This window comes from Borostomias antarcticus (genome assembly GCF_949987555.1).
Source record: "Borostomias antarcticus genome assembly, chromosome: 28".
In the NCBI taxonomy this organism is placed as follows: domain Eukaryota; kingdom Metazoa; phylum Chordata; class Actinopteri; order Stomiiformes; family Stomiidae; genus Borostomias; species Borostomias antarcticus.
The window spans coordinates 1,480,952-1,507,313 of record NC_140261.1 but is presented as its reverse complement, the minus strand read 5'-3'; the positions used below and the strand labels follow the sequence as shown (position 1 = coordinate 1,507,313).

At 48.7% G+C, this 26,362-nt stretch overlaps 2 protein-coding genes across 4 annotated transcripts in view; both read right to left on the bottom strand.

Annotated features, from left to right (window-relative positions):
* Window positions 1-2,093: 2,093 nt before the first annotated feature.
* On the bottom strand, window positions 2,094-19,208 carry canx (calnexin). Of its 3 annotated transcripts, none has more exons than XM_084459496.1 (15): window positions 19,171-19,208; window positions 13,675-13,917; window positions 11,633-11,706; window positions 11,366-11,424; window positions 10,982-11,123; window positions 10,528-10,609; window positions 10,114-10,306; window positions 9,423-9,612; window positions 8,829-8,942; window positions 7,235-7,391; window positions 6,760-6,975; window positions 4,281-4,400; window positions 3,843-3,978; window positions 3,562-3,696; window positions 2,094-3,413 (listed from the first exon to the last, which is right to left on the bottom strand). In XM_084459496.1, the coding sequence occupies exons 2-15, from the start codon at window positions 13,912-13,914 to the stop codon at window positions 3,400-3,402; spliced, it is 1,872 nt and encodes a 623-aa protein (XP_084315622.1). In that variant the 5' UTR covers window positions 13,915-13,917; window positions 19,171-19,208; the 3' UTR covers window positions 2,094-3,399. The 3 variants fall into 3 exon arrangements, with proteins under 3 accessions (XP_084315622.1, XP_084315621.1, XP_084315620.1); XM_084459495.1 differs by having other exon boundaries at window positions 2,096-3,413; window positions 3,566-3,693; XM_084459494.1 differs by having other exon boundaries at window positions 2,148-3,413; window positions 3,566-3,696.
* A 500-nt stretch (window positions 19,209-19,708) lies between these two features.
* The window catches only part of mgat4b (alpha-1,3-mannosyl-glycoprotein 4-beta-N-acetylglucosaminyltransferase B), an 83,563-nt gene continuing 76,909 nt past the window's right edge, over window positions 19,709-26,362 (bottom strand). The window contains 3 exon segments of the mRNA XM_084459351.1: window positions 19,709-21,579; window positions 21,705-21,817; window positions 24,325-24,412. Of these exon segments, the coding sequence (XP_084315477.1) occupies window positions 21,556-21,579; window positions 21,705-21,817; window positions 24,325-24,412 (225 nt within the window). The 3' untranslated portion in view covers window positions 19,709-21,555.

The window sequence follows — 26,362 nt, the reverse complement described above, 5'->3', positions numbered from 1 at the left end:
AAGTGTTACAGGGAAATCCCCCCAATTGGTTCCTTTACTGGTGAGTTTAGCGTCACATCAAGCCGGTGTCACAGCTTAAATTAACACTTGGTGAAACTTTCACTTCTAATCAAATAAGCTTGTCTAATTCAATGTTAAGTCTGCCCAAAATGTCTCACACTCAACTGAGGGCAACACGACCATCTAGGAACCAATTTAATGCCTCATGTATAATGTTATTGAAGTAAAATGCCATCACATCAATGTTCTGATCGATCATCCGTTGCATATTTACCTTTGCTGCTTTAGTAAGCACGTTTAGCATAATACCAAGGGGCTTGGAAATATTTCAGACCTGAGTTACTGGATGCAGGCCTATTATAAGCGTATTAGTAGACAAGTTTATTTATTTCAAATGGGGGGGGGGGGGGGGGGGGGTAACTAAAGGGAAAAACACAAATCCTAGTGACTAAGTTTCCATTAGGCCTTTTTATTAATCAAAAACAAATGGCATCCCCCATTCATAGATTGCTGCATTCACAAAACACTTGAGTCAGAGGAGCAGTCTCAACATCCGTCTTCACACAACATGGCTATTCATGATCACAGTATTTTAAAAAGCTCCGAACTCATAGCTCAGCATCACCATGTGACATAAAATCTCAACCGTGATAAACACAAGTAATCTCAACAGCGTCCACCTCTATTGTGCAGGTTTTGAAAAGAGACCTGTAGCCACCAAATCATGGAGCTCCATTTTTGTATTTTCAACAGACCAGGTCTGTCCCGTCTCAGATTCTCTGATCTAGTCAGCTGTAGGCAGACATCAATGGAAATGGAAAATAATAAAAGCCTAAGAAAATAAACATGTTAAACCAAAGTGTAAATCGATGACATGCATGTCTAGAATGTTATTTTGAAATGGGCTATTTTCACATCATTACATTCTTTTCTTGTTAAATGCAAATCAACATTGGTTACTTGAGAAAGGTGCATCATCACTCATTTTCCAAGGCCCTCATATCAAGAGCACAGTCCCTCATCCCTGGGGGAGATGCAACAGTACAAAAAAAAAAAGACAACTCTGGTTACAACAGAAACTAACTACCTCACATGTACCCCATGAACCGCAGGTCAGAGGTCAAATGTCAAGAGGATACTAAGAAGAGAGCAACTACAGTGAAAGATGTCAATATCCTCGAGACTGAAGCTTAATATACCATCTTAATTCCAGGGAGGAAACCCCATTACAGAAAACCATGACGAATACAGGAAAAACACACTTCCAACCTCCCATCTCTTAGTCAAATCTATTTTATTTCTGCTTTGTAAGTAACACAACTGCACGCTCTACCCTATTCCCTGAACCCCCCGAAAGACGATTGAATCAACAACACTCATCACCCAATCACACGCAGTTTGTCGGTGGAGGGAACCAATCCCCTTCTGCCTTGCCACAACCACAACACCCAGACGCTGAAGAAGACGGAGCAAGGAATTCCTAAGCATGGATGACTACGAACGCAGAAACCGGGTCCTGATCTCACAGAGAAAGAAATCAGGTTTGCCGTTGCTATGAGTGACAACTGTGTGTCTGTTACCTTGAAAAGTGCCAACTCTTTAGACATGGGGCAAACCTCTAGTAATGGCTTCTGACTTCACCGTTTTATAAAAGGTGTCATGAACAGTGTATACAGGTTCACCAGAATGTGAGTCAATACAAGGAACGTAAAGGACACCTATGGGTACATGTAAGACCCACTGTTTCCCCCTTAGTGCCGCCTTCAAGTTATATGGGGTAGTTTGAAGTAGAGTCTGTAGTGGGAGAGTGACGTAGGACAGAACTTTGCTTGTTTTCAGAGTCAAACCTCAATAGGAAAGAATACGAGTTTGAAAGTGTTAAAATGCTGCCACTTCTGACTGTACGTTCAGGAAACTCTCACAGGACGTGCTCACTCATCTCATCTACCAATAGGGGAGCAGGGGACAGACTCGTCACCAATGAGGGCTGAATTCATGACTTACAAAAAAACACCAGTCTTGACAACCTTCACATCTCACCTAGAAGCCTGCCGGCATTAACCGTCATCTACCCCCGAGCACCAGCCCCTCCCCCCCTCCTACCCCCGAGCACCAGCCCCTCCCCCCCTCCTACCCCCGAGCACCAGCCCCTCCCCCCCTCCTACCCCCGGAATGCCAGCTTTTCACAGACACACACACGTTGCCGTACAGTTACACTACATCCCTACATTACACACCAAGATCAGAGAGCTAAAAAAAAACATTAATGGAATCAAAGATGTTTAGAAACAGAAAAAAAACATGTACATGGTATTTTGTTTTTAAAAAAAAAATTAAAGAACTCACAGTACATTCACAAAAAGAAAAAACGCTAAATCAAGCAAAACTCGCTGTCTAGGGCTGTAAGGCTGCATACTCTTAACCTACGGAAGCCTACTAGGGAACTCTCATCCTCCTCCTCGACCTCTGTCCCACGCCCAGCCCACCCGGCGCTTCTGAGCATGTGCAGTGGGACCTTGCCAGCAGCTGTATTGTATGAAAATACATCCATGATGAAAACTCAAGATGGAGCCCTATCTACTGCCAAACCATACATACTGGTATCTTAAACACACGCAGTGGAAGTCAGATGGAATTAAATCACCAAGGAGACGCATGCATGGGAGATATCTACCAGCACCGGAGAAATACAACTAGAGAGTTATGTGCTGAAAACGCCACATAATGCTTTTAGTTTTTTTTTTGCTTTTTTAAAATCATCCTTGAAATGACATGTTCATGCTACTTGAATCTCCCCCTCTGACACAAAGCGTACGAGAATGGACTAGACCAAGCGAGATGACATGGAGAGGAGTAGAGAGGGCGGCTAGGGCTACGAGCTGTAGTGTTGTCGCCCTTGACTGTCGCTTGATAAATACTGTCTAGATTCTGCAGGATGGGCTAACTGGCGGGAGCTAGGGTGTCATGGTGCTTGGTTTGGGTGAGGCGGGTTTACGAGGAGAAGACGGGAGAGGGAGGGGGGGGGGGTCCCTAGGTAAGGGGCTGCTCGCGCTGTTACAGAACGGCATGGGAAACTGGGTTTTATATTCTTTATAGAGAAAAGCCCATCTTTCTACTTTTTAAAAACTCTATCAGTCTTCATACTGGAAACACCATCATCATCCACATTGGAGGTTATGACTTTTCTGTTAATCCTGATGAGACGGTGTGCTGCTTGGTGGCTTCGTCTCGGGGGGGGCGGGGGGGGGGGCTGAGGCATCGGTAGGCTTGAGGGGGGGGGGGGGGGGGGGGCTGGGGTGTGGTCAGGGCTGTTGGTTAAAACCAGACATCCAGGGTGGTTGGAACAGCTCCCGTCAGTCCTTTCTCACTTTCTTGTTTCGGGGGGACCTTCTCAGGACATCATCCTCTTCTTTCTGGGGATGAGGTGAGGATGAGGGACGGGTCAAACAACATACTGGTCTTTACATTCTCCACCACCCGCCCGATGCAATCTACAAACTCACGATCGCAGTCAAGAGCGTGTAATGCCAACGTTAGGTTGGTCTTCGTCGACGGGCTCACCGACCTCTTCAGCTGCGGCCTCGTCCTCCTCCTCTTCCTCTTCTCCTTGCTCCTCCTCCTCCTCCTTTCCTGCTTCCTCCTCTACCTCCTCGTCTTTCTCCGCAGGGCTGTCCTCTGCGTCGCTCTTCTTCTCTGCTGAAACGCAAACCCGACGCACCCAATGAGCCGTGCACATGCAAAACGGTGTGTGTGAGGTCGATGACCCTACGTGTGAGAGCGTCCGCAGGAAGATAAATAAGGATTCATTCACTCGAGGGAATAAACATGGATTCATTTCTGACCTGGCTCGCTCTTCGCCTCCTTGACCTGGTCTGCCTCGATCTCCTCCTCCGCCTCCTCCTCCGCCTCCTCCTCCTCCTTCACGTCAGGCTGGGGCTCGTCTGTCTTCTTGTAGTCGGCCGCGGCGGGAGTCTTCTTCTGTGAGAGGAGAGGGGTCAGGAAACGGACAGTGGGATTCAGTCACATGACCTTCGCTACATTCCCAGTAAAATAATCTGGAAAGCGTTCGCGTCGCCTGTCAAGCTCTAGAACATTCAGCCGGTGTAGTTGAGACGATAGGAGGATACTACTCTTAAATTTGATTTACAAAAGTGTGCTTATGTCCACAGCAAAGTCCGAAACCAAACAACAATATCATGGAGCATAGATAGAAATATATCAGTTAAAATGAGGACTGTGGTTTGTGGTTCACGTGTGTGTGTGTGTGTGTGTGTCCTCACCTTTCCGGAGCAGCAGTAGACGATGAGGAGGACGAGGGGCAGAGCCACGCTGAGGACGTAGACCACCCACAGCCAGGGGCGCTCCTCGGCGGCGGTCATCATCTGGGTGGCCAGACCAGGCTGGAGGAGACGGAGAGAGTCATGATCAGAACACGGTCACCACACGGTCAAGAGGGAACCTGCAGTCACGGTTCTAGAACACGGTCACCACGCGGTCAAGAGGGAACCTGCAGTCACGGTTCTAGAACACGGTCACCACACGGTCAAGAGGGAACCTGCAGTCACGGTTCTAGTCGGTACACCGGTGGCACGGTCCACAAATAAGGCATGATAATACGACAACGGCTTCACGATATCTTCCCTGTTCCAACTCTGCTGTGTGTAGGGACGAATACGCACGCTCGTACGGCTGGAGGGAAACGAAACGGATCGACCGCCACGTTACTTTCGTAGATGGGATGCGTGCGTTACTTTCGCAGATGGGATGCGTGCTTATGGAACGAGCTTTGTGGGTTTCCACATCCTCCTGGCTTCCTGAAACGCTTCATACGGGGTTTCCTTTTACTTTGTGACCGAGACCACAACACTCGTCTGTGCTTCCTCTGCGGAGCGCGTTTGAAGAACACGTTTTGGCTCGACAACAAACAAAAACACAAAAAAAAAGAGGACTCTTTCCTCAGTATTATCCGGCATCCGGCCAACTGACGAGAGACGCGGACGAACGCTCTCGTCCACCTGCTGGCACGCTGTGGGCTACACCTGCGCCGCAAACAGGAACAACTACGCCCTGTCAGATGACTAGCAGGGCTGGGTTTAAAACATGGCAGATGGTGCGGCCGGCGTCGAACCAACAGCTCCTTCTGAATGGCGGCAGAGGACTGGCGCACCGGAGCGGCTGGCTGACGACCGGCGGGGGACGAGGGGGCCGCTCGGTACGCTCTGTGGTTCACTGTGATTACCAATGTGCTACGGGGGGGGGGGGGGGGGGGGGGGGGGCAAGTAAGAGACGGAAAACAGAAGGAAGGAAAGAAAAGGAGGAGAAGGAAAGTGCACGGCAGAGCATGAGAGAGAGGTGGAGAGATGAGACGGAGAGAGAGGGAGTCAGTATGCTTGAGTGAGAGAGAGAGAGAGAGAGAGAGAGGAAGAGGAGAGAGGAGAGAGAGAGAGAGGGAGAGGGGGAGAGAGAGAGAGAGAGGAGAGAGACAGAGAGAGAGACAGAGAGAGAGACAGAGAGAGAGACAGAGAGAGAGACAGAGAGAGAGACAGAGAGAGAGACAGAGAGAGAGACAGAGAGAGACAGAGAGAGAGACAGAGAGAGAGAGAGACAGAGAGGTGAAGCAACGAGACGGAGAGAGAGAGAGAGAGAGAGAGAAAGAGAGAGAGAGAGAGCGGACCGTGTGCAGGGTTCCATTAAGCCCAGTAACATGTCAGGCATCCGAGGAATTCACCTTTAGGAAAAAAGCCATCGGGGCCGCAGGAATTTTGATGAGGCGGCCAAACTAACAGCTAATCCCCGGGTACAAGCCGCCAACAAACCCCGCCACACACACACACACACACGCACACGCGAGGGGTTAGGACTGGATGTAGTAGGTCACACAACAACACAGTGATGGAACATTTGTAACCACAGCCACAGAAGGAGCCGCCCTACCCATCTACAAATGTGTTTACAGCACTGATAAATATCTTGCCACAGATATTTCAGAAAGTCTGCCGCTCACGATGAATTCCAGCTAGGGCCAGCTCACCAGTAGTGATGGGAGTAGCTAGGCGAGTAAACGCAGCTCGCTCTAAAATGCGAGCTAAGTGCTAGCCTGAGTTTAGACTAGCGATGACACGGGGACCGTTCGGTCTCTCTACACACCATCGCGTGCGTATCTGTTTCCACTTAGCCGGCTTTCCCTGACATGTAGCGTGCGCCTCAGCGCTAGGCTAACCAGCGGCGTGCCTCAGAAGGGTGTGTGTGTGTGTGTGTGTGTGTGTGGGAGGGGGGGGGGGGGTGTCTGGAGTGCAGCATGGTGCCCCCCCCGTCCCCCTAACCACTGACCAAGGGACTGCTCTAGTCTCCATGACGGTTGTGGTCGGATTGGAGCTGGGAGTGCTCTGATCCCGGGTGCACACTCCCAGCCGAACGCTAGCCACAGGCTAATGCTAACTCCAGGCTAATGCTAACTCCAGGCTAATGCTAACTCCCTCTGGACAGGGACTTGCATCAGAAACAAAACACTAGTGCTGCTATAAAAAAAACATTTGACGGGTCCCTCTGGTCTCGGTAGCGACACAAACAGCCCACTGGGGAAGACTGACGATGTAACACTCTGCTTCGTATGACTTCACAGAAGACTCTCAGGAGTGTGTTCGTCTTGTGTTAACCTGCTTATTCCGGCGTGTTTAATTCGATGTATGCTGAGGTTTACTTGCATGTGTCCTGCGTGTGTGTGTGTGTGTGTGTGTGCGTGTGTGTGTGCGCGCCCACCTCGGTGACGCCCTCGGCGGCCTTCTTCAGGCCCCAGCCGTCGGCGGCCCAGCGGTCGGCGGTGGCGCGGTCGTTGGTGATGAAGAAGTTGTCGAAGAAGATGTCGGAGGACATGGACCAGAGCTCCAGGCCCACGGCGCTGAAGGGCGTCATCCTGAAGGGGTGCAGGTCCTCGAAAAACTCCGGGTTGGCCACCTTCCTGGGCTTCCACACTCCCTGGACGGGGCGGGCGGGACAGAGAGAGCGAGAGTTACACCCCTGAACTGTGACGCGTCTAGGGGAAAAGCGCGCCATTGGCTGGACAGAGCACGCGTTCGCCGTTCGCCGTTCGTTTAGAAGCTAGGAGAGAATAATGAGTGATGTGGCATGAAGGTCACCCGGATACAAATATTGAACAATGGCATTTCTTTCATGTCTGAAATGTCTACCGTGCCCAGGATACGGACGATACTGTGTGTGGGGCTGCCAAGGTTACCTGGTAGTTGGGGTTGTCAATCATGGATGCCTTCCACTTGCCCTTGTAGTTGGGGTTGTCAATCACGGGCCGTTGCCAGGCGCCACAGCCGGGGGCGGTCTCACAGGCGGGGTTAGGGACCTGAGGGGCCTCCCACTCGCCATCCATATCCTCATCCCTGAGAGAGAGGGAGAGAGAGAGAGAGAGAGAGAGAGACAGAGAGACAGAGAGAGAGAGAGAGAGAGAGACAGAGAGAGAGAGAGAGAGACAGACAGAGACAGAGACAGAGAGACAGAGAGACAGAGAGAGAGAGAGAGAGAGAGAGACAGAGACAGAGACAGAGACAGAGACAGAGACAGAGAGACAGAGACAGAGAGAGACAGACAGAGACAGAGACAGAGAGAGACCGAGAGAGTGAGAGTGAGAGTGAGAGTGAGAGTGAGAGTGAGAGAGAGACAGAGACAGACAGACAGACAGACACAGAGAGGATGAGAACTTACTGCAGAAAGACACCATACATCTTACAGCTAGCTAACAAGATGACGACTGTAGGCAAGAGGCCAGGAACACGGAGAGAACGAGGGTGCGTTTATAGAACCGTCCATGTGAAGGACGTCCCAGAGAAAACTAGACCCTTCCTCTGCCCCTCGCTCTCCTCCCACAAACCCAGGCCACATCCATCCCCCTCTCTCGTCCTCCACTCATCCCTCCATCCGTTCCGCCCGGAGGGGACCGATCAGCCTTATGGGCAGCTACAGAAGCTGGACCTCAAAGCCCGTTTGCGTAACGTCTTACCGAGCTCTTCAGAGAGAGCAGAGCCCAGCTCGCCCGTCCCCCGGCCATGTGGGGGATATTAGCTGCGCTGTCTCTCTCCCTCTCTCTCCAGGACGTTTGGTTTATACTGTGGTCACCCCAAACGTTTTTTATATTTTATTTTTCGTAGAAACTGTGGTGGCAGACGGACCGGAGAACAGTCGTTTCCAGAAGATGCGCCGGCCAAAAGTTGGAACTATTTTCAACTCGAGCGCTCCACCCAAAATGGAGATGGGAGCCGAGGCCACCGCTCCCAACTGATATCAACTGCACCATGACCATGACCTCACTCCAGATAGGGAGAGGGATTCTGAGAGAGGGAGGGGGAGGGAGAGAGAGAGAGAGAGAGAGAGAGAGAGAGAGAGAGACAGGGAGAGAGACGAGAGAGAGACAGACAGAGAGACAGACAGACAGAGAGAGAGAGAGACAGAGAGAGAGACAGAGAGAGAGACAGAGAGACAGAGAGAGAGACAGAGAGAGAGAGACAGAGAGAGAGAGACAGAGAGAGAGAGACAGAGAGAGAGAGACAGAGAGAGAGAGACAGAGAGAGAGACAGAGAGAGAGAGAGAGAGAGAGAGAGAGAGAGAGAGACAGAGAGAGAGACAGAGAGAGAGAGAGAGAGAGACAGAGAGAGAGACAGAGAGAGAGACAGAGAGAGAGACAGAGAGAGAGACAGAGAGAGAGAGAGACGGGGAGAGAGAGAGAGAGAGAGAGAGAGAGAGAGACGGAGAGAGAGAAAAGCTGAGGGAGAGGTACAGAGAAGTTGAGCGGGGTAGGGAGACGGTAGGGAGACGGCGTTTACCAGTCGTCAGGTTTGACGGCGTCGGGGTCGCTGGTGTACTCTGGCTCGTCATCCAGCCAGCCGTCCGGCTTCACCGCGTCCTCGTCCGAGATCTGAGCAGGTGCGTCCTCATCCCTGTAGGACGCACGAGGGATGGTCACACACACACACACACACGCGCAAACACGTATAGAAAGTACTAGGGCTGGGTATCGAGTCGAATTTCAAGAATCGATTTGATTCCGATTCTCAAGGTTTGGAATCGATTATCACGAATCAATTCGATTCAATATCGATTCGGTTAGTGTTACTAAAACCTGTTTTTTGTTTTTTTTAGCTCCAACCTTAATTACATGACTGCCAAGTTATGCAACACATCAATACTAGGGCTGGGTATCGATACTGATTTCCAAAAATGAATGAATGAACTATTCATTCCTTCATTTATTCATTAAATAAAAGATCGATTTTGGGATTCATGAATCGATTCTGAATCATTTGATTCAGAATCGATTAATCGATTTTTTAAAACCCAGCCGTAGAAAGTACACCTCACACACACACACAGACACACACACAACACACACACACACACACGCACACACGCACACGCACCAGTCCTCAGGCTTGACGGCGTCCGGGTCCTGGATCTTGGGCCTCTCGTCCCAGTCCTCCGGCTTCTGGTCGTCAGGGTCTTCGATCTCGGCGGGAGGGTTGATGGCGGGCGTCATGTCGGTCAGGAGGCTGCCGCTGTTCACCACCAGCTGGTCCACCAAGACCTCGAAGGTGTTGTCCGGATTCACCACTAGAGGGAGACAGAGGGAGAGCGGAGGGGAATGGTAACTCATTCATTCATACCGACCTTTATTTATACTCAAAAACACATCGAGGTTATCCTCATTTACAAGTGCGTTGAGTGAACTCACACTCGCTGCTCAGATGTGACGTTGACGTTTGAGTCAGTGGAAGGAACAGACAGGTGCATGTCCACAGGATTTAGGGACTTCGAGAAACTTTGGCTCAATTTAGCAGGATTTCTATTGGGCGATTCTTAAGAGTAGACAGAGATTTCTACACCGGCGGTTTTCAAACGTTTGCTCTGCCTACACCCATTAACCATCACATTGGCTGATAATTGCAGACTACACTGTTGTACGCAGCTCGCTAAGGAAACGCCTTTAATCCATCCATCCCTCCATCCATCCATCCCTCCATCCATCCATCCATCCCTCCATCAATCCGTCCGTCCGTCCGCTGCCCGAGTGCGTATGGCGAGCGTGACGTGGGCGCGGCCCCTCCCACCTACCCAGCGTGTAGAGGTGGGTCTTCTTGTCGGTGTAGTAGGTGCGCAGGTCTCCCTCGGGCTTCTTGGCGTGCTTCTCCTCGTACTCGCCCGTCTTGGGGTTCTTGTGGCGGAAGATGAAGTGGAGCTTGTAGTCCTCGCCGCACTTGTCCGGTCCGAACATGATGCTGTAGCCGGTCTTGTCCACAAACTCGTCCTGGAGAACCGCAAGAAAGGGGGGGGGGGGAGGGGGGTTATATTAAATTCTGTCTGGTCACTCTTCAAAATTGCGAACTATAGGGTGTGGATGTTTGTGTACAGGGCGTCGGTGTTGGTGCGAGTGTGTGTGTGTGTGTGTGTGTGTGTACAGGGGGTCAGTGTTGATGCGAGTGTGTGTGTGTGTGTGTGTACAGGGGGTCAGTGTGTGTGTGTGTTTACCAGGTTGAGGTCAGGGGTCTGGGAGAGCAGCTTGACGTAGGCGCCGCCACAGTCGATCCCCGTCTGGAAATTCACCTCATATCTAGAGAGAGAGAGAGAGAGAGAGGAGAGAGAGCGAGAAGAGAGAAGAGAGAGAAGAGAGAGGAGAGAAGAGAGAGAAGAGAGAGGGGAGAGAGGGGAGAGGGGAGAGAGGGGAGAGAGGGGAGAGAGGGGAGAGAGGGAGGGAGGAGAGAGAGAAGAGCGAGAGATGGCGACGCAGACAGGGAACACATTCATTACATCCAGCACAGTAATATAGATAAGACAGACAGATCATCTGACAAGAAGAAATGAAGCAAGGCTGGGTTGGGGCATGCGCCCGTGTGTGTGTGTGTGTGTGTGTGTGTGTGTGTGTTTGTGAGAGACTCACTGGAGGATGAGGGGCTTGGTGCCCGTGTGTGTGTGTGTGACTCACTGGAGGATGAGGGGCTTGGTGTCGAAGATGAAGGGTCTGAGCAGCTGGGCTGAGATGGCGTGATGTTTGGCGCGGGACTTCAGGACCAGACCCTTGTCCCCTGGCAGCTTGCTGTCCTTCATATCCTCCACCTCCCATTTACCTACGACACACACACACACACACACACACACACACACACACACACACACACACACACACACACACACACACACACACACACACACACACACACACACACACACACACACACAGTTAAGGTGACTGCAGTATCCACACGACGGCATCCTGTTCAGGTGAGCGTGGGGATTTTGGTCCTGATCCAAGAGGAACCGACGCTTTATCGTTAATGTTGTCGGAGGACGTCTTAGCGTGCCGGCCTACCGTCGTACTTGGCGATCTCCTCGTCGATGCCCTCCTTCTTGGCCTTTGAGAGGACCCAGCTGGAACGAGGCCAAAAACGGAAGAGTGGAGTGAGTCAACTTGTCCCATAGGGGGCGCCCCATGCACATGACCCAGGGCGCAGCTTACAACGGTTTCAATACAGTATGAAAAGCCCATTTATTACATGAACCTATGATGACATGATGACCTATGATGACATGAGGACCTATGATAAGGCTGCTGATGCTTCAGCCCGAGGGTGCTCACCTGTCTAGTGTCCCCCGGTCGAAGGACTCGGCGAAGAAGTGTTCCCCCATAGGCTCAGGAGCTTTGTAGGTCACCTGGAGAGCAGAGCCAGAATGGATCAATCGCAGGGGTGCAAACTCATCAGGGGTGACAAAAGTGACAAAGATGACCCCCCCACCCCCACCCCAGGGAAGATTATTATTATTATTTTTTTAATATCATCTTTAAAACCTGGATTTAGAGTGGATTTTAGAATGAGGATATAGGGATCTGTCAACAGCATTTTTATTTTCACGCTGCATTTTTCCAGGTGCTGGTGTCTCCTTAGCTCCTGCTGTCTCACTTACTGAAACCTGTAGCGCCCTAATAGCTAGACTCACAACCTGTAGCACCCTAACAGCTAGACTCACAACCTGTAGCACCCTAATAGCTAGACTCACAACCTGTAGCACCCTAATAGCTAGACTCACAACCTGTAGCACCCTAATAGCTAGACTCACAATACAGTCCGACTTAATCGGTTCAGTTTCAGTCTAATCATTTAAGATTTGAGTTGACTAAAATCTAAAGTCTAACAGGTTTAGTTAAAGTGTGATGCATTATTGAAGCGTTTCTCTAGAATTTCCTAACTCATACACCTGTGAAAGCACACGGAGCTTCTTCATCGTACGACAGGAAAGCAGGTCTGCCGTTAGATTCACATGGAGGATGAAGCACTCGATGCTATGAAACAGTACGATCATGTAGGAGTTGGAGCGAGCAGTAGTGGGCCCCCAGCACAGAAACAACTCAGAAGACATCATGTTATTTCATTCCATGTGACTGTTCTCGCAGACTCAGCCCCCCATCTCAAAGACTCACCGGATCGACACAAATCACACAAATGACCTCATAACTGAATTTCGCCGAAAGGTGACAAGTTTGCCCCCCAGAATAGCTTAGCTATTCTATTGGCTAGGACGAGACACGGTGCTCAATGGTTTAACCTGGTTGGTGTGTGTGTGTGTGTGTGTGTGTGTGTGAGAGAGAGAGAGAGAGAGAGGGGGAATGAATGTATGCATGTTCAGTCTGCACATTCAAGAGAGCTAGGATCAAACGTGTGAGGGACGTGGGTCGGTAAGATGGGCAGACTTAGGACGCTAAGATGAGTACATTTCCAGTATGCTGGTCAATGAATCACTTGTTTGAGTTTTGAAACACCTCAGTAATGTCATACCTTACTGGAAACATCATTAGAGACTAGCCAATCAGCTACCTAACCTGAACAGAGACTAGCCAATCAGCTACCTAACCTGAACAGAGACTAGCCAATCAGCTACCTAACCTGAACAGAGACTAGCCAATCAGCTACCTAACCTGAACAGAGACTAGCCAATCAGCTACCTAACCTGAACAGAGACTAGCCAATCAGCTACCTAACCTGAACAGAGACTAGCCAATCAGCTACCTAGCCTGAACAGAGACTAGCCAATCAGCTACCTAACCTGAAAAAGCATGACAGCCATAGAACAGAGAGCATTCTAGAAGGCAGCTCTGTCATTCTTGTGTTCATGTGTTTTGTGGAAGAAGCTCATATTTACTTCTTCCATTGCTTTCTTTTCACACCGTTTTGTAATCCTAAATATCCAAAACAAGAGTGTTTGCTAAAGCATCAGAAAAGACCTTCCTCTACCCATCCAGCTCCTGAGTGACCATCTAATCCACCCCCCAGGATTGATTTATTATAGTTAATTATTAATTAAGTAATTATATAATTATTATTATTAATATTATAGTATTGTACATAACTCACCCATGCCCCCCCCTCTCATATCCATATATAGCATGTACATAATCCATCCAGACCTTCATCTATCCCATTGCAGCTTAATTTTAAACATTTGTAAAATTGTAAAAAATATGTAATATAAATAAAAAAAATTGTGACTGTACATCACATGTGACGAATAAAAGGAATATTGAATTAATAAAGAACATAACTATGTAGTTCCTTACAAGCCAATGAATCAGCCTCTTCTCCAACCCCCCCACCACACACACACACACACACACACACAACTCACTTTAGGTACAGGGGGAGGTCCTGGGGGTGTGTCCTCCCCCTCTTCCGGCTCCACCTCCCCATCCAGGAGCTCCTCCCCCAGGGTCAGGTCGTCCAGCTCGTCCTCCACGTCCATGTCCAGGTCCGCCTCCTCCAGCCCAGGCTCCTCGTCCTGGGCCCCGGCCCCTGGAACCAGCAGCAGCAGCGTGGAGCACCAGCCCACAGCCAGCAGGAGCACACACAGCCTCACCTTCAGCTCCATGATCTGAGAGAGAGGAGGAGGGGACAGCAGGGAGAGGGAGGGAGAGAGGAGAGAGAGGAGGGGAGGACAGCAGGGAGAGGGAGGGAGAGAGGAGAGAGAGGAGGGGAGGACAGCAGGGAGAGGGAGAGAGAGAGGAGAGAGAGGAGGGGAGGACAGCAGGGAGAGGGAGAGAGAGAGGACAGCAGGGAAAGAGAGAGAGAGGAGGAGCAGACAAAATGGGGGGGGGGGGGGGGGGATAAAATGCAGTTTAAAAAACGAACTCTTCCTTTAACTTGGTACAGTCCATGTGCTCATCCATTCATTCCTACTGTCTTCCAGTGACGCCCCCATGTTGTGTCACAGTGCAGCGGCCTACGCTAGAGTACGATGCACCTGGGGGGCCCAGGGTGGAGCTGCCTCCCCACGCCCACCCCTTCCTCCACACGCCCACCCCTTCCTCTCAGAGGGCCGGGCCTGGAGCAGACTGCTGGAAGAAGCCCTGCCATGTTCAGGAAATACCCCACCTCCTCAGCCTTGAGCGTTTCTTGGCCTCTGCCCAACGTAGTCCACACACACACACACACACTCAGACTGTTGCCGGGCATACGGTCGCCATGCCATTAGGGCTTGCCTGGCACCCATCGCCATAGCGACGAGTGATCGCCTGGGGGATATGCAGCTTCAGCCCCTTTGCTCTGATGAGATTAGAGAACCAATGAGATTACACTACCCCACCCTGAAACACACACACACACACACACACACACACACACACACACACACACACACACACACACACACACACACACACACACACACACACACACACACACACACACACACACACACACACACACACACACACACACACACACACACAATCATTATTCACGGCCAATTTGATTGCCACCATCAACAAATTAAAGACTAATGCACATAGGCAGGTTACACCAACTATCTGCATCAGAGAGGCAATATGGACACAATTAAAACGAGATATAGCGTGGGACACTATACCTGAAAATATAAGTGAGGAGACGCATGACATGAGTGTGCATGGCTTGTGTGTGTGTGTTTGTGTGTGTGTGTGTGTGTGTGTGTGTGTGTAGGGTGGTGGGGGTGTCAGACCTAAAGAATTATCAATTCCACAGGTGAGTGGAGATAAAAACCATCTTCACACTGCCAACAATAACACATTGGCTTGCTAGCTTTTCTGTCAATGGGATTACCGTCTAGCCAAAGCGCTAAGTTAACATGTAGCCAAATTAATGCACATACCATGCACACATAGCATGCCCCGCTAATGAGCTTAAACCACACTGGATTAGCGTGTAGACCTACAGGCTAATATCTCAGGCTAGCGTAGCGTAGACTCATGGTAACTACTAACCCAAAAAGTCCCAGTAGCTTAGCACAAACCCACTGCATGGCTAATAATCTGACCATACTCAGATGTTGCACATTGCAGGTGAGCGGTCGATGACTGGACCTAAGATTGAGAAAGAGGGAAGAGAGAGAGAGAGAATGAGAGAGAGAGGGAGCGGTAGAGAGGTGTACCCATCCCCCCAGTGACCATCCATCTGTCCATCCATACTGGTAACCATGGAGCAGCACCCTAAAGGCACACATCACCTTCGGGGACGAGTCCCCAACCCCCCATGGACGGGAACAGACAGAGACTGGGACAGCTCAGCGCAGACAGCAGACAAACAACGCTGTGAATAGGGGCTGTAGACCATAACAAGCTTTTCTCAAACTCATTGGCTGCATAGTACTAAATGTAGGCTAGACATTTATTTGTGAGTAACTCAATGTAGAAATACTGGGAGGCTCACCATTTCAGGACTAACACTTTGGCTCAATCCCAATACCCCCCCTTAGCCCTAGCCCTTTGCCCTACCCCTACGTTTTGCGCGTTCACACGTAAGGTAGTGTGTCCCATTCCTTTCAGCTTCTAGGGCTAGGGGGCATATCGAGGGCTAGTGGACGTTCAAACAGCCCTCCAAAACCAGGGGTTTCAGATGCTGACGTGAAACCGAGGGGTAGATGAAAACTCACAATGCTTTGCGAACCGAGGGGCTGCCGGTGCCGTGAAAAAACATGGGAGTGAAAAAACATGGGAAAGAAGCTCTATATCTTCGCAAATACACATTAAAAAAAATCCCCCAAAAAATCGGGGGAATAGCTTAGTTTAAAGTAGATGCAAAGGAACATGTCATTGGATTGTTATGACATGCATTTCAGAAAGAAAACGCTATTCACAATGTCAACTGCATTTCATTGTTAGCCTAACAGCATTTTGATGTAGGCAACGGTGCAACGTTGAAACAAATCTAGGCTAATCAATAGAAGCAACTATTTTTGAGTGACAGTTGATTCCATGTCCCGTTCATGAAGTCTGAAAAATAAACCACTCGCATTTTTTCTGCACTTCTCTGCTCATCTGATATCAGTGCATTTCTATGGATAGGACTAACGTTAACAACCGATGTGTAAACACTTCTTCCTAGCTGTACAATTGATTAATCTGTCTTGTTCTGTCCTGAAATTTGGTCAGATAATAATAATAATAATAGTAATCATACTGTAACATCCCAGGGACTCCGCAGAAAATCAGGCAACTAATAAAATTCCAATTGAAGACGTAACGAGTGGTGTCCCATTTCTTAGTTAAAGATTTCAACCCCTAGCCCTTGTGGCTCCGTTCTGAAGGGCCACTACCCAGTCGAGGGCACTCCAAAACCAGGAGCTAGGGCTATTGAGATTGGGCCTTTATCACAAGATAAATGCTAAACTATGTAGCCTACTGGAATCTCCACTTTGGCCACTTGAGGCCAAAAATAGCACCTAAATGAATCAGTGACCATCAAACCACCACAGGAAACACAGGTCATCTCTGTGAACTAGAGCAATTTTCAACAATATCATCTTAAAAGTGATTTGTCACCACTGCGCACAATCAATTCTGTTAGCCCATTGACAAGTTTAGCTGGTGGTTTAGTTTTGACAAATGATGCGTTCATCTCCCCCCAAAAAAAGGCTATGTTGGGACACAGAGACGGGGGCGTTTTGCACACCAATAGCCAGGCTGCCAAAAGAGGCGCAACTACAACGCCAAGCAACTTGAACGCCAAGCTGCCGAGCGTCCTCTTTGTAAAACATGACCGACTGACCCAGTGAACGCCGGAGGGTTTTGGGCTGGGTGATGCCGGCGGTATCTGGCAAAGCCTATACTCATTTCTGTTTGGGGGATTCAAGAGGTGAAGGGGTGGCTAGTGCCTCGGGGCTGGGGAAAGACCCAAGATGCCCCGAAGCCCAGGGGGGGTACTGGGGAGGCACGGTGGGGTGTTGAGGAGAAATGTGAGCGGGGCGCCGAATTTCACAAAGCACAGGCCGGATATGTCACAGGGCAAACAAAACACACAATGATGGTAAATGGACTGCACTTATATAGCGCTTTTCCACCTTAGCGGCACTCAAAGCGCTTTACAATGGCCTCTCATTCACCCATTCACACACACATTCACACACCAATGGCGGTAGCTGCCATGCAAGGTGCTAACCGGCTCATTGGGAGCAATTTGGGGTTAGGTGTCTTGCTCAAGGACACTTCGACACGTGGACAGTCGGAGCTGGGATTTGAACCATTGACCCTTCGATCACTGAACGACCCGCTCTACCAACTGAGCTACAGCCGCCCCCCAATGATAAAACACAAACAAACATACACACGTGAAAAGAAACAGGGTAGGCCCAGATGTGTTGCCAAGTGTGTAAACCCTTCCCCCCTTTCCCCATCACGCCTCAGTGGTCACATGTAAAGTGAGGGCTGTGGTATGGACAGGGGGAGGGGACCACAGCCTAACAAATCAGTCCCCAGTCAATACATCCAACACTAGGCCATATTATAACCCGGCCTTTGGAATTCATTATAATGAATCAACTCCTACTGGAAGCAAACCTTATCTTCGAGAACTGGGGTCACAGATATAGCATGGACCAATGCAAAACATGTGGTAGCCAGATCTTGCGCAGTATGTTGCACAGTGTGTTCTCTCTTGGATAAGCCTGCAGCCTCTGATATGGCATACTATTATAGCGCACACACACACACACACACACACACACACACACACACACACACACACACACACACGAGATGAGGGGCGGTTGGGAAGATAAGGAGACAGAGGTTGAAGGCGGCGGCTGGTTTTCCATTCAGGGCTCTCGAGATGAAATTACCCCATAGATGCAACAGTTCCACAAACTATACATTGTAGGAATTGTCGAATTCCTTATAAAATAATATTATCGTTACTTGCAATTCTTATTTAGACAGTCAAACAATAACTAATTTAACCTTAACCTATTTAACAACAGGGATTGTCGAATGTCCATTCAAATTATTATATTCTTCTTTGAAGACAGTTAACATGTCTGACTATAAATGGGGACCAAAGGGCTGATGGGTCTAGTTACAGTATGACGGTGTTGAGTAATGAGTAATGACCTCTAGCAGCTTGACGGAAGTCTAATGGCAGAACTGGCCAGACATCCACCTAACCTCGCCAGACATCCACCCAACCTCGCCAGACAGATGAAGCATGGACCACAACGTGGATACGAATGCATGTCACAGTTATGAGTAATAATAAGTGATTTTGGCTTATTTACTAGCTAAGAGCCATCAACTCAAGACTGTTTCATAGCTAGTTGTCCATGGAACTTGACACAGCAATTCAGTCTGATAAAGTACATCAAGAATTGACTTCAGTTGTCGTACAATGTCTGATGTTTCAGAACAGATGTTTTAAATAGAGAACTAGTAAGGGTCTCTCCTTCTATGATGAAGTAACCCCCTGATCCATGTCCCTGCTCTATCAGCCCGTACATCTAATGATAGCATGCTAGCTATAATAGCCAGATCTAATAGTTAATAAACATTCTCATCAGCCACGACATCAATCACGCACGCGATACTCAATTAAGCGACCCAATTAACTAATTAACACGCGTTGCGTCTGGAATTAAGGAATTAAATTGGTCAGGAAATCCAAACTGGGTTGGAAACAGGCTGAATGAGCTTGACTCGAGTTAGATGGCCTCTGTCATTCTGGTCCATTCCACGCACTGACTCACCAGCATATCTAGAACTAGCAAAATGGAGTCTATTTGTATAACATGCACGCAAAAGTGTAATAGAGTATATGTTTCTAATGGTATAATAGTCTTAAGATGTTCATTGGTAAGAAGTATAATTTCTCCGTCATGTCTTACCTTCCGATTTTCAGTGACCACCTGGAACTACAGCAGGATCACGTGTGATTTAGGGACGTGCTATCTGGAGGCGTAGTCCCACCTTCCTCGCTTGCTGATTGGTTAAGAAACGAAAATCGTCTACGTTTTCCGGCGATTGTCAACATTTGATTGGATGTACTACATGTCGATCAAAATGAAGGTCCACGCCCCCAATCTGAACTTCGTGGACAGCGATGATTTGTCCAGCTCTAAGAGGAAGTGCGCATTCATTGGTTGTAGTAAAGCTGCTTTGGGATTCAGCCGGGCGGACTCTTTTGGTCAGATGCTATGAATGAAATACTGACCAGTACATGTCAAACCGGATGAATAACAAGGTTAACCGGTTGCAGGCATATCTGGGTGTGAACCAGAAATCTATAGCCCCAATCTCTAGAAAAATCAGCTCTGAAAATAGAATCCAGGCTTCTCATACTATTGTAAAATAGCCATCAAGCATATCATTGACAGATAAAAATAAATAAATAAATACTGTATTCGTTTGAAATTCCGTCTTTATTACAATTCACAGATTGGATAGAAGGTAACATCATTAAATATAGTTTATCTAAATGATACAAAATACAACACAATATATAAGCAATGCATTCCAGTGCATCTTACAAGAAAAAATCTGCATTTTTCTGAACAGTTAGGGCAGGTCAGAGAACTGTGGGCCTACATTTCAGATTTGCCAGCCATAAAGCACTCTGTAGCCTTCATGCTTCCATATTCCTGTCAATAGAGTTACAATACCAGCACAGGGGCTCTAAGACTAATTGTTTGGCACAACCCCCATCTTGTTGTCTGCTGTGTGAGTAACCCGGTGTGTGTACACAAACCAGAATCTGTAACTGTTGCCTCTTTGTTGCCTGCCTTTTCAATAGAGTATTGCATTTCTTCCAAGTATACTTGTGTTTTGCAGTTTTAGCTGTGCCATCCAAACTTCAGATTTGTATCAGGGGGCTTGCACTGACAATGTGGTGGGTTCTTAAAAAAACTAAAACATAAAAATTCTAGCAAGTAAAAGCACAGAAAATGGGAGTGAATCCTAAAAAGAAAAATAACTGAAAAAGCACTTCCTCTACGTTAGCATCTGATATTTCAACACGACCCTTGGATGTAGCAGTTATAATTAACCTAGATTATGTCAAAGTCTCCCACTGGGATACTTTGAGCTAGAGTTGCTCGAGTTACCGTGGATTACACTTCACAATCCGGACTGGGGGTAAGTGCCAGATACATATGGGGCAGTTGAAGAGGTCCATGACCACAGTGATCAGTAATAATGAGAAACATTTACATCAGAAGGTGAGATTCCTCTTGCATTGGCTGGAGCTACATGTTTCTGATTCATGTTTATCTAGTTTATTTGGGCGTATTTTCACATTACCCTCCCCCATGTCCTCCTCATCAGATATGAAGCAAACACTCAAACCACTCAGATGTATGTTTCCTGTGCTCACAAGTCTGTTTCCTAACTAATGTAATAGTGGGTCTAGCATCTGGTCTTAGCTGACAATGATTGATCCCACAGCCTGCTTAGTTCATGTAACATTAAGGCAAAACCGATAGCTGAGGGAAGACAAACAACGTTAGCAAAGATGGTATATGAAATAAGAAACAGAGACAGATGCCATTTTCCATCCCTACAATGTCTTCTGGCTTGAGAACGGATGCATTAGGCTTTAGAATCTTTTATTTAAAATAAACAAACACTTTGTGCACTTCCTGGCTACATTTCTACTTCCTTCAACAGACCTATTGTACCTTTCTGACTGACCTTTGGGAAAACTCACTGTATTTATATATATCAACACACATAAAGATCATTCATATGATTGTGTGTGACGTAAATATGCATATAGGTAGCCACATACATAGATATTACATGTGGTGTATTCTTGAATAGGACAACCAGAACATTATTCAAACATGATTATCAATAGTGTCATATCTGAGTGACGGTCATAGAAAGATGAGAGGTCTTACTTTCCCAAAGCAGCTATTTCATTGTCATATCTTTGTCAAAGGGCAAAGCAAGCTCGCCAGCCGTTTGACAATTACCAGTGTTTCAAACATAAACCTTATGTACACATAAATACAGTTTACTAAATACAGCCTTGTCTGTGTCATCTTCGCTTTCTCCAAATATGCGCATCTGGGATTGGTCATCCATTCAGCAGGCTCTCACTACGGCCCTGTAATGGAAGAATCTCGCCAGCAGATGGGGCTGTCGGGTCACGCTGGAGGAACCCATTGCCATGAAGCCAGGGAATGAGTCGGCTGTAGCTGGGAGGGCTTCCTTCCTCTGCTCTGCCGAACAGTCAACGGTTGTCTGAGGTATTGCTGTGGGGATGATGATGTTCACTCCACTTTCTTGATGAATATCTGAAAAGAACATTGGCGGTGATGTGAAAAAGTCAAAAATAAACATGAAAGTGAAAAATAAGAGGACTTTAACCCCAGGCTCCCAAGGCCCTGTGGAGATGTGAGTGACGGATGAACCAGCTTACCTCACTGAGGATGACCCAGACGGGGGAGTCCGTCGTCACAGAGAGACGGAGGGCCTCCAGGGGCCCGAAGGTAGGGTCCACCTCCCCCTCAGCTATTCCATTTTGGAACATTCCTGGAGGGCAGAGTGGATCGAAACATCAGACCACAGAAGCTGTGGGCCGTGGCTGGAAAATCTATAGGTTTCATTTATTAACACAAGCCTGCATGACCATGGAAGATGTGTCTAAATAGGCTACATCATTAAACCTGTATATCAACATAAAATGTCCCTGTATTATGGTTTAAAATGGCTGTTCTCATTCAGTATTCCATGGTGATGTCACCGTACTGTGAATCTTCCTTCTACTATAGAGTACTGCTGCCAATAAAAAACGTCTTTCGTATCAGTCTTGTTCCACAGCGTAGAGTATCAAATCAACGGTGACAAGGGTCAAGTGAGCTCTGGTTTGGGTTACCGTTACCGTAGCCTGAAAGAGAACATTCTGCTCAGGAGGGGGGGGGGGGGGGGCATTGTCCTGCCAACATTTAATACAATATCATAGAATTAATTGATTGGATTCAAAAGTGAACCCGTGCCAGATTCGTATCGATTCCCACCTAGTCCCCTCCACCGCCTTGCAAAATTTATGAATGAGAGAGTGCTTGTTGTTGTGATTGAAGGAAGGAAGGAGTTCCTTTTTAAAGGGGACACACGCTAGAACAGAGAGAGTGGATTTGCTGCTACAGAACGAGAAGAAGATGAGGAATCTGTCCAATACAAGGAGGGACGAAGAAGTCCAGCTACAGCACCTAGCGTACAGCGCGCCAGCGAGCCTTTTCAGAGCCGGGACACCTGAGACACTGCTCAAAGCGTAGGGGGAGCCTCGTCGGCCCAGATCCTGTGAATCGTCTGACTGAGCGGGCCGGTCCCGACAGAGCCCACGTGAAATGTCCCCGTCTGACAGCAGTCTGGCGCTGGGTGTCTGCTAAGCCGAGAAACGGACGGATGGATGAGAACTAAGGGGAAAGAATGTCTGGGTATTCTGTCAAGCAAGATTCACGGGGATTCTATTAAAAGATGACATCATTGTTATGACAGGGGCATGTCTATTGCTCATGCTGTCCTTGGTGGCGGGAGGACCTCTAGTAAAAATCCTCCTCTGTCGTTAAAAGGCCCTGGCATGACATGAAGAGCCATCTTATGAGGAGATGCAGTCATGCTGACAGTCGTAACACAGTCGTAGCAATCCGCACAAAAAAAAAGACCCATTCGTCAACGTAGCCTACTGTTACCGGCAACTTCCGGTTCACTATTTACTTATTATTTATTGATTGATTTTAGATTTTTAGAATATTTTATTATTTTATTAGAAGCTTGTCCCTTGTTGTGTTCATAGATTAGACATTAGTTTGAAGAAAATGGTTCTTAAAACGTATAGAAATCTGCCCTGCAGGCTGCTGTACCACAAGAAAACAAGCTGTAGGCTACGATGCTCCACACCTCCCTCCACACATCCCTCCACACCTCCCTCCACACATCCACCTCCCTCCACACATCCACCTCCCTCCACACATCCACCTCCCTCTACACATCCACCTCCCTCCACACATCCACCTCCCTCTACACATCCACCTCCCTCTACACATCCACCTCCCTCTACACATCCACCTCCCTCTACACATCCACCTCCCTCTACACATCCACCTCCCTCCACACATCCACCTCCCTCTACACATCCACCTCCCTCCACACATCCACCTCCCTCCACACATCCACCTCCCTCCACACATCCACCTCCCCCCACACATCCACCTCCCTCCACACATCCACCTCCCTCCACACATCCACCTCCCCCCACACATCCACCTCCCTCTACACATCCACCTCCCTCTACACATCCACCTCCCTCTACACATCCACCTCCCTCCACACATCCACCTCCCTCCACACATCCACCTCCCTCCACACATCCACCTCCCTCCACACATCCACCTCCCCCCACACATCCACCTCCCTCTACACATCCACCTCCCTCTACACATCCACCTCCCTCTACACATCCACCTCCCTCTACACATCCACCTCCCTCTACACATCCACCTCCCTCCACACATCCGTTTACTCCACACCTCCCTCCACACATCCGTTTACAGCAGCGCCGACACAAAAAGCTACGAAGCTAGAACCTCTCTAGGTGCTTGATATACAGTAGCTAATTAGCCTGCAGCTAGTAGTTAACAGATCATTCTTACAGGTTTATTTTCTAAGAATGGATGCCACATCAGGTGCTATTAAGTCGACATTTTATTAACTTCTCCAAAGCTTGTGGGGCATAGCAACAGTAACGAGGGGGTGGAACTTTCCGTCTGAATCGTAAAGGTCTATTATTTTAAGTCGCTTTGGATAAAAGCATCAGCTAAATGACTAATATAGGCTAATGTAATATCTTATCTTCTCCTAATCTATTCGCGCCTCATTTATTGATGATAAGGTTTCATAACCCTCTATGAATTCAATCTTGCTAAATGCTGTATAAAACAATGATTAAATTGGATGGCCTAAATGAAGAGATAATTAAATGACAATCATCCAGGGTGGAGTTTGTGGTTGTGATCCGGCAGCTCGGTCCCGATCCTCACCTATCCGCAGGAAGCCATCTTCCGTTCGCTGGTATTTTGGTGTTTTCTCCCTTCCTTCCTTCAAGGCCTCTTTCTCCGACTGGACATTCTGTAGGTACAGAGGAGATGCGACGAACAAGAGTAAGATGAGACAGAATGCGTTACCCCGCCCACACGCGCCGACGCCCCGCGCACGCACAAACGCGGCATAATAGATCAATACAGCCGTTTGATCTCGCCTCGGATCTCGGCTTCAGTCTATAGATCAGTGGCGTCTCCCACAGGAGCGCCGTGTCCTTAAATCTCTGCTAGAAGTTGCACGTCCAGCGAAACCTCTTAGAGTATCTCCTCCATCACAGCGCCGGATCGCGCTCACATCCTCCCCAAACTCAACCTCAGCCAACCCCCTCCCACTTGTGTGTCTGTGTGTGTGTGTGTGTGTGTATCGTGTATGTGTGTCTGTTCAAGTGTGCGCTTCTGTGTGTTGCGTGTTGAGCTCATTGTTGAGCTCATGTTTGTGAGAGCCAATCACAGCGCTGGGGGAAACATTACTTTGACTCACTTATCGGAGCCGATGGGGGGGGGGAGGACCGAGAGAATAACCTGACCTTTGAGAGAGGATTTTCTTGTGGGTTGTTCTCCGAACCACAATCAATGCTCGCTATCACACAGGTGATTGCCCCCCGTCAAAACATGACATTTCCCCTCTCCCCTCTCCGGGCGCTCCCAGCCTGAGAAGATTCGTCGCGCGGTGTCCGGCGGGAGCGGTTTAGCGGACGCTCTCTTTCGTCGCGTCTTCTCCTGTCCGCTTTCCCGTTCTCGCTCCCTCCGGGGCGGCGTCTCTCTCTTCTCCCGTCCTCTCTGGGCGTCCCTCCCTCCCTCTCTCCCTCCCTCCCTCCCTCCCTCCCTCCCTCCCTCTCTCCCTCCCTCCCTCCCTCCCTCTCTCCCTCCCTCCCTCCCTCCCTCCCTCTCTCCCTCTCTCCCTCCCTCTCTCCCTCCCTCGCCACCAAGCGCCTCTCCCCGCCGCTGTGCTCGCCAGTCTCTTCAGCTCCCTGGGGGCTAGGAGTCTCCTGTATGTCCCTCCCTCTCTTTTCCTCTCCTCCCTCTCTTCTCTTCTCCTCCCTCTCTTTTCCTCTCCTCCCTCTCTTCTCCTCCTTCTCTTCTCCTCTCGTCCCTCTTCTCCTCTCCTCCCTCTTCTCCTCCCTCTCTTCTCCTCCCTCTCTTCTCCTCTCCGGCTGCCCCAGGTCAACATGAATGAGTGAAACTGTTCTACAGTCAGTCTCTCTACTTTGCAGACGTAAGTGAATCTGTAAAGAATGAATCTGTAAAGGGTGAATCTGTAAAGGGTGAATCTGTAAAGGGTGAATCTGTAAAGAGTGAATCTGTAAAGAGTGAATCTGTAAAGGGTGAATCTGTAAAGGGTGAATCTGTAAAGAATTAATCTGTAAAGAATGAATCTGTAAAGGGTGAATCTGTAAAGGGTGAATCTGTAAAGGGTGAATCTGTAAAGTGTGAATCTGTAAAGAGTGAATCTGTAAAGGGTGAATCTGTAAAGGGTGAATCTGTAAAGAGTGAATCTGTAAAGAGTGAATCTGTAAAGGGTGAATCTGTTAAGTGTGAATCTGTAAAGTGTGAATCTGTAAAGAGTGAATCTGTAAAGAGTGAATCTGTAAAGAGTGAATCTCTAAAGGGTGAATCTGTATCCGCCGGGTCTTACGGACATACCGTACGTCCAATCCGATTGCACCTGACGAAGGCCACGCCGGCCCAAACGTTGTGCCTCATTAACGTCACTATGGGAGCTGTTTTAACAGTGTGCAGACTTCTCGTCTCTCATCACTCATATTTTGGGGGGGTTGAGCACCTCTTTATTTTCGTTCTTGGACGTGCGTGCATTCTTCCGCTGCTACTCATACGGACACGCGTCCAGTCCACCCATAGGGACAGGAGGACGGGGACATGGTCTGGCAGACCGGGGAGAGTCTGCAGATGGGTTATGTGACTGTGGCTTCGGGCGCTTGTCTGTGGAATACTGATGGATGGAAAGCAGTAGCAGAGC